This window comes from Mobula birostris, chromosome 5 (assembly GCF_030028105.1).
Source record: "Mobula birostris isolate sMobBir1 chromosome 5, sMobBir1.hap1, whole genome shotgun sequence".
Taxonomy (NCBI): domain Eukaryota; kingdom Metazoa; phylum Chordata; class Chondrichthyes; order Myliobatiformes; family Myliobatidae; genus Mobula; species Mobula birostris.
Genome location: NC_092374.1, coordinates 76293601 through 76306465, shown reverse-complemented (window position 1 = coordinate 76306465; position 12865 = coordinate 76293601). Strand labels below are relative to the sequence as shown.

The window sequence follows — 12865 nt, the reverse complement described above, 5'->3', positions numbered from 1 at the left end:
CAATATATTTACTTAGACGTGTTTTTGTTTTTGAAATATGGGAACTTGAAAGGTCTTGCTATTCAGAGGAACCTGGATTTCCTTGTACTTGAATGAATGGAAATTTACTTGCATAGTTAGGAAGAGAAACTGTAAATTGGCCTTTAATGCATTAGAAAATAAGTGGAAGAGTAGAATCCCCTTGCTCCAATTACAAGGGACCCTTACAAGACTGTATCTGAAAATGTGCATGTATCACATCTCCCTATCCGAAGACTGATGTACTTGAGGGAGTTCAGTAAAGGTTCACCAGATCGATTCCTGAGAGTTTGTCATATGAGGAGAGGTTAAGAAGATTAAACCTCTGCTCTCATGAGTTTAGAAGAATGAGAGGTGGCCTTATTAAAACGCACAAAATTCTTCTGTCAGGTTAGGTGAAGGGACAATGTTTTCCCTTGGCAGGGCAGTCAAAAACCAGAGGTCATTGTCTCAAAATAAAGCACTGACCATCCATAACAGGAGCATTTGCACCAAAGCAATAAAGAATCTTTGGACTTACTTATCCAAAACAGCTACAGAGGGAAACAGAGCATTGATTATTTTAAATAAGGAGGCTGATAGATTTTTAGATATTAGGAAACTCAAGGAGTGTAGATTAATCTAGGAAAGTGGCACTGAAGTAAAATATCATAATATCAAATGTAATCTTTTTGAATAGTGGATCAGATTCAAGGATCAGATTCACTGACTTACTATTGTTCCTATTTCTTCTGTTCCTGAATTAAAGACCAGGAAATTAGAATTTTTTTTAAAAAATCAGCCATGATCTTATTGAATGACAGAGTGGCTACAAGGTGAGAAAATGGTCAGAAAATAGAGGTCAGAAAACTCCCCTATTCCTCATGTTTTGACTCTGCACTGCTGTTGAATATCATGGCTAATCCTCATGGCAAAAGTTTAACATGTCTGCTGTGAATAGCATAAAGGTATTCTTTGACTCAAAGTAGTTTACACACTTTACAAATATGACACAGATTCCCAGAAGATACCCCAACCCTGAGAAAAGATAATGAAGAAATTATGCAGAGATGGAGGAAGACATCAGTGCTCATCAGACCATCCTCAGTCAACCAATTGCCAATGACCCAAGGCCCAAATTCCCACTACAGCTGATCTCTTCAGACCTTCAATAGCTGGAGGTCAAAAAGCCACTTAACAACGGAATTCTGCTAAGGATGTAGTCCCCGCAGAAATATACAAAACAGCAAATCCGAGTGCTGTCAAGGTGACTTACGGTTTATTAAGTAATATCTGGCTGAAAGAAGAAATGCAGTAAAACTTCAGAAATGTCATTATTGTATCAGTGTTTAAATCTAAAGCATCAAAGCCTACTGCAAACTGCAAGGGAATTTTCTCTGTGTCACAGAGAAAATATTAGCTTGCATTGAAGAATTCATTGCATGCAAGTAAACAGACTTATTGCAAATACATCTGAAGAGAATCTGTCAGTGTTGTGTGGTTATAAGTCAGTTCAGAGCACTACAACAATTTTTTTTGTACGTGCAGGAAAAATGTTTAATGTGGAGTACAGAACTGCATGCAGTCTTTGTTGATATCAACAACAGAGAAAGTGTTTATTCCGAATGAATTTTGCTGTGCAAGAAAGTTGATACAAATCATTCATGTGTTCTATGATCGCATGACTGGACGAATGCTCTCCAAAGGTAACTCATGGCATGCTTGAAATTTTAAATGAAGTGAAGCAAGTTTCCCTACTTACTCCAGTGCTGTACAACCAGTTCTTTGTCTGCATTCTTGGTGATATCTCAAGGGACTTGCCTGAGGAGATATACAACTGTTACTGACTCAACGGCTTGCTCTTTGATCTTCAAACACTGAAAGCTAAACCACAATGCTGGAGAAATTTCTCATCCAGCTACTCTCCATAGACGACTGCACCCTGATGGCAACAGATATACAGTATGACCTTCAGGTCATTGTTTACTGATTTTCTAAAGCAGTCTCACCATCAATCTCAGGAAGTCAGAAATCTTAATTCAACTTATACCATATTCATTGCCTCTGTGAAAACTACCTCCATTCATGGCACACAGTTGGAAAATATGGACCAGCTGAAATATTTTGCCAGCACATCTTCAATGGTAGTTCCTTGGACAAGAAATTGTCTACAGAGCTGCAAAGTCAAAAAGGTCTCTGGCCAGCTCAAAACGAAAGCCCTGAATTTAACATATTTCTCCATCAAACTAAAGATGGAGAATTAGATGTCGAATCCCAGCTATTGTTCTTAAACATGGACTCCTAATAGACAGCATGTTAACTAGATCAAACAATTCCTTGTTCACTTCATCCACTGAATTTAATGACAAGATGTCAATCACTGACATTCTTGAGCCAGCAAACATCACCATCATCAGAAAATGCTACTATAAATACAACATAGATGTATTGAAAGTAATCTTCTAAATCAATCATATATGGGGAGCTGAGGGAGCAGAGAAAGTGAATTGTTAAACTGTGCAATTCAAAGACAACCAAGAGTGCAAATCTTATTGCCGTCAACGCCCTCAAAAATTCATGTTGAAAGTGGTGCAGCTCTTGACTCATTGACAGATCTTGACAAGATCAAGAGGAATCAGTTACAAATAAGATTAATAAATACCTCTCAAGCCTGAGCAAGAAAAAAACTCGAGAGCTACAGTGTTAATCATCATTGTTGCAGACTTCCTTTGTCCATGAGAGATAGATTTTGAGTACCAGGATTTAAATTATAAAGTCATATGAGTAGCATAGACGAGGAATTCTGCAGATGCTGGAAATTCAAGCAACACACATCAAAGTTGCTGGTGAACGCAGCAGGCCAGGCAGCATTTCTAGGAAGAGGTACAGTCAACGTTTCAGGCCGAGACCCTTCGTCAGGACTAACTGAAGGAAGAACTCCAAACTCCTTGAAGTAAAGGCCTATAATTAATTTGGTTTAATTTACTGAATGATGTGTATAAATGCAAGTTATTGCTGATCTGCAAGTTACTCAGATTTGGATTTTTTCACCATGACAGGCACTGGCCAGTAAGCTATGCAAAGAAGTTCAAAGCAGAAGAACCCATTTGAAACAAGTAAAGATGAAACAATTATGCCATGAAGGTCTTTCAAAGGAGTCCTTCAGCAAAGCCCAGTCTGTGGCGGCATCTATCCTTAATATTTCCCGAAGTGACCTGGAAGACTTATTGGATCTTGAAGATGAGGAGGTAAGAAACGTTGGGGCATAATTTTTTTTCATTCATGTTGCAGATCCTGTTGGGATTTTCTGTTCAGTTTCAAATTGACTGAGTAATTAAGTAGTTTTGGGTGGCAGAGCAGAGATGTGTCTCTACCAAAAGATGTGTAAGGCATTCCTTCCCTCTGCTAGCCTGCAGTTCAACCTAAGGCAAGGTGTAGCACCTACTTAGCCCCCCCAATCAGGGTCAAGGGAGCCATGCGAGCAGGTGGTGTATGGTCTTATGAGCAGCACAAGTCCCGGCAATGCAACCACTAATGCCAGGCAGACAGTCTGTGGAGAGTATTGATAATGGCTGGGATCACCTGTTTTGTAAAGACATTGCCCAGAAGGCGGCAAATACAAATTACTCCTGTAGAAAATTTTTAAAGAATAATCATAGTCGTGAAAGCATGATTGCTTACATCATATGACACAGCACATGATGATGACGAGATCAGTAATGAGCAAGAGCCAATAAAAACCCGAATAAAGAACTAAGTAATAGGGAGGGGGTAAATTGTGATCTAAAAGGTACCCTTTCATTATTGAATTACTTGTTGTGAGAAGCAGGAGATTTAGCAAAAACAGCTTGTCTGGATCTTCTGTTCAGTTACGGGTAGTAGAAGCGGTTACCTGTCGCGAGAAGTGGGAGATTTATGAAGTGGAGTCTGTCGGGATTTTCTGTTCATTTTTTATTAGCAGAGGCCATTACTGGTCATAAGGAGCGGGACGTATAAAAAAAAGTGGAGCCTATTGGGACTTTCCATTCAGTTTCAAATTGATAAGGTAATTGGCAAGAACCAATAAAAAGAATTTAGGTTTAAGCAAAGTGGCCATTGTAGGAACAGCCATAGTGTGAGGGGGACAAGGATAGAGTAGCGAGCTGAGGCTTTGGCTCAAGTGGTTTCAACAAGAAGAGATGGAAGCTAGGTTGAGATTACTTTCAAGTTTTTCTTTCTTTCTTTATTATGGCATAGGTAGAACATTGAGAGTGGATACCAGGGCAGTGGTGTATTCCTCTTGCATGATGTGGAAAGTCTGAGAGACCTCTAGTGAGAAGTGCCTCTGGCTGCAGTTCCTTGTTAGAGAACTGAATCTGGATCTGGAACTGCATGACCTTCAGTTCATTTGGGAGAATGAGGAGTTGATAGCTAGGAGCTACAGAGAGGCAGTCACACCTCAGTTCCCTCTAAGGTATGCGCGGGCACACACGTTTTTCAACCAGCGCACGAAGGAAATTAATGTGTGCACAAAAGGTTAGTTACCTAAAATAATCTTTTAGCTAAATGTTTCTGTTAACTAGTTAGTCGGTTTCTCAAATACCACAATGCACGTCACTAATTTACGTCACCTCACCTTTCCTGTTCTGATTTGTACAGCTGCATCACGGCGGCAGCCATCTTTGGCGGACAGTGTTCATATCGTAAAGTTTACAAAGATCTGTTTCAAATCCTGTAGATAGCTTACGAAGTTTTTATTGAAAAAGATCAGTCAAATGACCCTCTGGCTAAATACTGTCACAAGAAATTGATAAACATCAGATACAAAGTAGTTTTACAGGTTTTAAGTGAAGTCTTTGATGAACTGGCTGCACTGTGCAAGATTCTGCAAAAGAGTGGCCTGACACTGATTGATTCACTTCATTTTGTGCAAGGCAAAATTAACAAGATAAGAAAGCAGTATCTGGGAGACAATGTTTCGTGGAGTGACAAAGTTAAAGTTTTGCTAAGCCAACAACGTGAAGAAAACATCACAGTAGATACAAGTTTGCTGTTGACTTTTAGAAATAGTCTTTGTGTTCATTTAGAAGAAAGGTTTCCTGAAGATGAGGTACAAGAATGGTCAGCTTTTGATTTCTCCGCAATTGCAGATTGTGACTTCACATTGGGCGATGAACAAGTTATCATGATTTTCTAGCTGAAAATACTGTAATAGTTAGACAGTCTAATGATTTCAAAGTTTCCGTGCAAGAAAAAAATTAAATCCAAACTGATTTCAAACTTTGCTCAAATGGTGGCATTTGTACTTCAAAATGAAGTTTTGTGACCTTGCACAGTTGATGAACATTGGGGGAACCTTTCTTGCGTCTACTGCGGACTGTGAGTGAGGTTTTAGCCAAGCTGAGAAACTGTTTAGGTGAATGTCATTTGGATATGCTAATGAGAATCAAAAGCTATCAATTGGATGGAAGTTCTATTAGTCTAGATAGAGTTTACAAAGAATGAGTAAATGCCAAAGACAGGAGAGAGAAAAAATAACTGAGATACTCAAATATGTGTGTTATTTTGTTGTTGTTCTGTGCAGTTTTATGTCAAATATTTTGTAAACCTACATAAACTGTACCATGTGTGCATTCAGTGCGCACATACTTTTGTCACAGGAAAAAAATTTGCACATCATAAGATTTTTGTGCACACTGACTACTAAAAATTAGAGAGAACATTGCTCAGTTGTAAGAGGCTGGTAGCTAGGTGACTATCAGGAGAGGGAGACATCTCCACTGCTGGCTGTCCTGTTTAAAATGGGATATCACTCAAAACCTGTGTGTGAAATCTGCAGCTGAACAGAATCCAGCCCCGTTCAATATGAAAAAAAGGCAAAGTAATCATGAATTACAATATGTCTGTAAACTAATGGTTTGTCTCATAAGGCAATGGCACTGGAGCTGGGTCAGGTAAAATAATCCCACTCTGCTTGCCTACACAATGCATAGAAAATTCACGTTGTCATATAAAAATATTAGCTTCTAGAACGTCTCATGAATTTACGAAACTAGACGACATTAGTGGGGGGTGATACAATCCATGCCACAATTTACAGGGCAATTTTTAAAAATGTAACCATTTTATGACATGTCAACAAAGCTTCCATGTCCATTTAGGAATCAGATGGCAGAGGGGAAGAAGCTGTTCCTGAATCGCTGAGTGTGTTCCTTCAGGCTTCTGTACCTCCTACCTGATGGTAACAGTGAGAAAAGGACATGCCATGGGTGCTGGAGATCCTTAATAATGGACGCTGCCTTTCTGAGACACCACTCCCTAAAGATGTCCTGGGTACTTTGTAGGCTAGTGCCCAAGATGGAGCTGACTAGATTTACAACCTTCTGCAGCTTCTTTCAGTCCTGTGCAGTAGTCCATCCACACCAGACAGTGATGCAGCCTGTCCGAATGCTCTCCACAGTACAACTATAAAAGTTTTTGAGTATATTTGTTGACCTGCCGAATCTCTTCAATTTCCTAATAAAGTATAACACACATACACTTGCCTGTTCACCTGGATTTATTCTCCTCTTATTTATCTTTCCTGTGCCCTGCCCCTTCCCCACTTGCTTTCTTTTCTCCTCATACTGCTACATACTGGTAATCTTCCATATTCCCTCTCAGTTATTATGTGGAGTCTCAGCCTGAAATGTCAACATACAGTTTCTGCCTCCACCGATGAGTTCTGTATTTTGTTCCAGGTTCCAGCACCTGCAGTCTCCTTTGTCCTCATCTTTCAGGGATCACAAAATCACAGGATTCTTGCTTACTGCTATGTGCTGTCCACCTACCAAAGTTGGGTGCTGCTACATTGAGAACCACGGTAGCCCAAAGAGCTTAGCTGAAATTCTGTTACCCTCCTCAAAATTACAATATACTGTCCACTGTATTCTGGCAGCTCCAGTCCCTAACAAATAAGGTCTCACACTGCATTGTTACCTGCTTCATACTGTGTACCTTGGCAAACAAGTCGATAGAACTCTTGTCTGAGAGGCTCTAACTAGATGAAAAGCAGCAAGAAGTACAGATGAAAGAGAAAGGGGACATCCACAGTGAGAGATGAGAATGGGAGGTGGAGTAGGAGGCAGACCCAATCCAGATGTGCTTTGACCACCTAAGGGAGCACTACTACTTGTGTTGTACACAGTAAAATGATTTGCAACCAACTCATTGTCAGCTGCCATATTGGATTAATTTCCCACAGGCTATACAGCTGATCTTTTTCATTTACATCCCACTGAATCTGTAGTATTCTTCAATTCTGCACCAGATATATCAAAAGAATGACATGCTACTGAAAGATATTCTTAAAATTGCAGAAATTGTCAATGCTTGAACACAAAATCATTGCTAACACTATAGTGATAAATCCAGACAATATTGGAACCCAGGGAATCAATATTATGTTAATACACAATGGTTCACTCTACAAAGACTGCTCAAAGTAGCAGACTACATTCCTGTCAGCCTGAGTACATCACCCTGCAGTTTTCAATATCACTGTCCAGACAGGGTCATTCTCATCATGGTGAGAAACTCCTTCCTTTATGCTGGCAAAATTCAATCAACTGCAAACCTTGCAGGTATTTAGTCAACTGACTCAATAGGTATGTTTTCCAGCAGCGAAAAAGATACGATATACTGTAATGTTACTATCAGCTCTCTAATAGATTAGATGCAATGCTAAGGCTTCATAGACAAAAGCTGATTGATTTAATTTTAGACTTCTTAATCTTGATGCATGGAGTAAGTTCATATGAGAGGCAAAGTTTTCTAGTATTGAAATATTACACTTGCCCACTTCCACCCCCACTATCAGAATTGTGATTTGCACTTGCAATCCAGCCACTGAAGTTTTTGGCCTCAGGAAAGACTGTGGAGAGACTGAATATCAATGATTGCAGTAACATGGGGGCAGTACTGTCACTGACACTTGTGTACCATGTTATTCTCTAAGAAGAAAGCCCATCTGATGGGACTGTTTTGAGAGTGAATCCATTGATTCTTAGGGTTTGATCTCTCTGGACACATTGTTCCATTCTTAAGATGTTGTGCAAAATGTCTGAAAAACGTTTAACATGATTATACTGAGTTATTAATGTGCAAGCTAAGCACAACCAATTCTGATGAAAACTTCTGTGTTCATCAAAAACAACGAGAGATGCTAAGGCTAGGATCAGTGATATGAAAGCTTACATTTCCTTTGAGTATTGTTAACCTTCTGCACCCCTCATGCACTGGTACACAATAGAGCAACTGCACCCCCCACCCCTATCTCACTAATCAATAAGCACCGTGAAGACACTGGCCGCACAGCTACTTTCAAGGATAAGAGAGGGCCTTCCCTTTTGTTACATTGAAAGTAAATGCCTTAGTGTCTGTTTCTTTTTGAATGATTGGCGATCAGGTTGCATGGGATCTGTCTAGTTGCTGTTTAACAGTTCATCACCAGCCACATTCTCTAGACCTTCATCACTAATCTCATCCTGTTTCTCCTCGCAACCTTTCGGGGCTTTCTTCATGCTGGTGTGTTTATCCAAGAGAGCCTGATTGGAATGCTGATTATGTTTGTGCTGAGGTAAGTAATGTTCATCAGGTTACCTTGTAGAGCATTAGTTCCCCTTGCTGTCTAAAGACCAGATGGAATTTATGAATGCATAAGCACTATTTGACCATCTGTGCCACAATGAGACCCGGAACATAAAAGATGATTTTTTTATTACTATTCTCTTAGAGTGGCACAAATGTCTTGGTAAAGTTTTACACTTTTAGTTTATTTTATAATATCCTTAACTCTGCAGAAATAGTGGGTAAAGATGTCATTTTCTCCTGGAACAATGGACCAATTTTTATCTTTACATTCCTTATCATGATTTTTCTTTTTAATTGAAAGGCGATTTCAACTTTTGAGTGTTAAATCCTATTTGATTTTCCATTTGAAATGCATTACAACAAAATTATGGCTCTCTAAAAGGATAAAAAGGTGGGACTTTTCTTCAGAAAATTTTCATTTGTTCTGCATGTGAATGGGAGAATTTATAACCAGAGGTCCACACATACAATATAACCACAGCCAAACTCTATCAGGAAATCTGGAGAAATAACCCTGGAGTAATTTTCACACTGTGGTACTGCTACAAGAAACTGTTGAGGCAAATAAATAATAAACTTTTAACATAAAATCAGGTGAGTATATGAGAGAAAATGGGTGCTGAAAGGCTGAAATTATAACTAAATGGAGGGAGCCAGCATATTCTGGTTCAATCATCAGCTTGTTTCTGCATGCTAGATAACGTGCATCCATGAATTGCACAATTAAGCAGAGCTAATTTTATAAAAATATAACCTTGCTCTTTCCTTTATTCATCTGCAGGAATCAGAAGAAACTAAGAAAACTTTACAGAGAGATCAGAAGTGGCTGACTCAAATACAGAAGATACTTGCAGGGCAGGTATTGAAACATCCTGTGTGTTAATGGTATTTTGCAACCTAGCTTAGAAACAGAAAACCTACAGCTTCAGCCCACAATGCTGTGCCAAACATGTACTTACTTTAGAAATTACCTAGGGTTACCCATAGCCCTCCATTTTTCTAAGCTCCATGTCCAGGAGTCTCTTAAAATACCCTATCATATCCGTCTCCACCACTGTCACCGGCAGCCCATTCCACGCACTCACCACTCTCTGCGTAAAAAACTTACCCCTGATATCTCCTCTGTACCTACTTCCAAACACTTTCCTAGCCCTCTCGTTTTAGCCACTTCAGCCCTGGGAAAAAGCCTCTGACAATCCACGTGATCAATGCTTCTCATCATCTTATACACCTCTATCAGGTCACCTCTCATTCTCCGTCGCTCGAAGGAGAAAAGACCAAGGCCAAAGCTTGCTTCCTTTACATTAGGATTCAAGTAACCTTCATCTACAACTTCATTGTCAACAAAACAATTTAATTAAAGCAGTAAATGAAGAGATTCTTAATCAGCAACCATAATTTATACTGAGAGCAAACCCCAAAAATTGTTTTTATGCTTTAAATTTTTTTGCATTTTACATAAATCATTTGAAAACCCAGCTTTCAAAATTAATTTGAATTCACCTGTTCCGCTGTGATAGTATTTTTCTCTAATGTGACAAAAGTTCTTTGCCATCTATATACTACTAAAACTCTCATGCTCTGTCTGTCTGTTTGTGACCTCCGATTAGCGCAAACGGTGCATTAGAGCGGCACTTTTTTTGGCTAAATCGAATTAAAATGTGCTAACTTACAGAATGCAGGCAAGGTTCAGGGTTATATATTCGTATAAAATTGCTCATTCGCCAAAAATCAACAGGCTGCCATTCACCCGAGACCCGATCGGCCATCATGGAAACCGGGACTCCACAGCCTGACGCATGCACACGGCCAGCTTCAGCACGATGCTCACAGAGCCGCTTCCACCTTCCGTGGAGACCGCGACGCCACACCACGATGCATGCACACGGCCAGCCTTAGCAGCTTAGAGGCTTTGGTGTTACTGCTTCCTATCTTCTATCAGGCATTTAGGGTAAAAATGTATGCATAGCCTAATTATGCCGTGTGGAAAGAGAAGGGGGGCATTATGATCAAGAGATGACGCCAAACAGAGAGAGAACAATCGGATGAGGCCAGGGCCGCACGACTCCAGGATCAAAGAGTCAGGATAAAAAAGATGAGAGAAGACGAGACAGAGGAGGAGAGGCATGCACGTCTCCAAAATGGCAACAATAGGCACAGACGGAGGAGAGAACAAAAATCGAATCAGGCCAGGGCCGCATGACTCCAGGATCAGAGAGAAAGAACAAATGGTAGAAGAGATGAAGAGACGAAGGATGAAAGGGCTGCGCATCTCCAGAATGACAAAAACAGGCAGAGAAGGAGGAGAGAGGAAGAAACAGAGGAGAAAAGGAAAGATCAACTCGAGAATATGCGGCACAGAGTAATTATTGCGAGAGTTGCTGAAGACGACAATGGCCGCTTTTGACGACAATACCTCGACAGAGAAAGAGCAAAGCAAAATGCACAACTCGCATGCCGTCACATTTCTGCTGTATGAAGGGACAGGTCAGGATAGGCAATTTGCAGCCTCTACCTAATGAACTCCTCAATTTGTACAGCAATGATGAACCTATTGCAAACGCGTTCAGGAAGAAATCAGACAATACAATTGCCTCTTCCAAATGACATCCTTTGGTGCCAAAGAAGTCATTTCAACTAGGAATCGATGGAAGCCTTCTGTGATTATTCAAGGCCAAATCCATCATTACATCGGACATTTATTTCCAGACCTGACCCAGCAAGCCCGATTCCTTCAAATTTACTTCATGGATGCCTAATGTTCATTCTGGTCACATATTTGTCTTGCTATGCATCTTTCTTCTTTAATAAGCTGAGTTTTTCTTCTTTAATTTCCAAATCAAAGAGATAGCAATAGCATTCAGGAAAATTTAATATTCATTCTGGTCACATCAGACTGCACTACCCTTCTCTCAAAGGCTGCCCCAATGGGTCACCCCATTGTCTAGTAATTATTGAAAATGTGTTATCTGAACATGCAAATAATTGCACTAATGCATCCAGATGGAAGATGTCTGAATTACTTATTGAAATTGAGATGACTATAAGCAGTTAAGCACTTCCAAAATGCCATATCTTTAGAAAAGGATGTCATAGTATAAGTGTGTGATGGCAAGAACCAGCAAGCTGGTTTCCAAGATGGCTGATGTCTCCAAAGGGTTGATTGCATCAAAACAGATGGACTTCACAGACAGCTCCAGAAACATGTCCAACCACAATGACAAGAAAAGAATTGAATGGCAAAATCACACTCATATGTAAGGGCACCTGAAGTTACAAGTGGTTTTAATCTCATTTATTAGCACATTATCTTTTACTATTGTCAAATAACGTAAAGCAGTCAGAAGCATGTTAATTACAGTGCTTATAAAAAGTATGCAACCCCCCCGCCCCCCCCTCCCCAGAATATGCTGGCTTCCTCCATTTAGTTATAATTTCAGCCTTTCATGGTTTTTGGTTTTGCAACATTGAATCACAGTAGATTTAATCTGGCCTTTTTGACACTGATCAACAGAAAAACATTCCTTTGTGTCAAAGTGAAAACATCTCTACAAAGTGATCTAAGTTAATTACAAATATAAAACACAAAAATAATTGATTGTATAAGTATTCATCCCCTTTAATATTATACACCAAATCATCACTGGTGCACTGGTTTTATAAGTCACATAATTAGTTAATGGAGATTTGTTCTTGGAGACCAGTGTGCAGTCAAGGTATTTTGATCGATTGTAATGGAAATCAACAGGTATCTGGAATGTCCAACTGTTGGTGAGTCAGTGTCCTGGCCAAAGCTACACCATGAAGACAAAAGAACACTCCAAACAACTCCGTGAAAGGGTTATTGAAAAGCACAAGTCATGAGATGGATACAAGAAAATTTCAAAGTCACTGAATATCCCTTGGAGTATAGTTATGTCAATCATCAACAAATGGAAAGAATATGGCACAGCTGTAAATCTGCCTCGAGCAGACCATCCTCAAAAACTGAGTGCCCATGCAAGAAGGGGACTAGTGAGGGAAGCCACCAAGAGACCTATGAATTCTGGAGGAGTTACAAGCTTCAGTGGCTGTGATGGAAGAGACTATGCATACGACAACTATTGCTTGGATGCTTCACCAGTTGCAGCTTTATGGTAGAGTGGCAAAGAGAAAGCCTCTGTCAAATAAAACTCACATGAAGTCTCAGCTAGAGTTTGCCAGAAGGCATGTGGGAGACTCTGAAGTCAGCTGGAAGAAGGTTCTATGGTCTGATGAA

The 12865-nt window shown here is 39.9% G+C and overlaps 1 protein-coding gene across 2 annotated transcripts in view; it reads left to right on the top strand.

Annotated features, from left to right (window-relative positions):
- cntln (centlein, centrosomal protein) overlaps window positions 1-12865 on the top strand; it is a 529511-nt gene that overhangs the window by 474097 nt on the left and 42549 nt on the right. For both annotated transcript variants that reach the window (XM_072258219.1, XM_072258220.1), the window contains 2 exons: window positions 3057-3245; window positions 9389-9466. In XM_072258219.1, the coding sequence (XP_072114320.1) occupies window positions 3057-3245; window positions 9389-9466 (267 nt within the window). The remainder of the gene's footprint in view (window positions 1-3056; window positions 3246-9388; window positions 9467-12865) is intronic.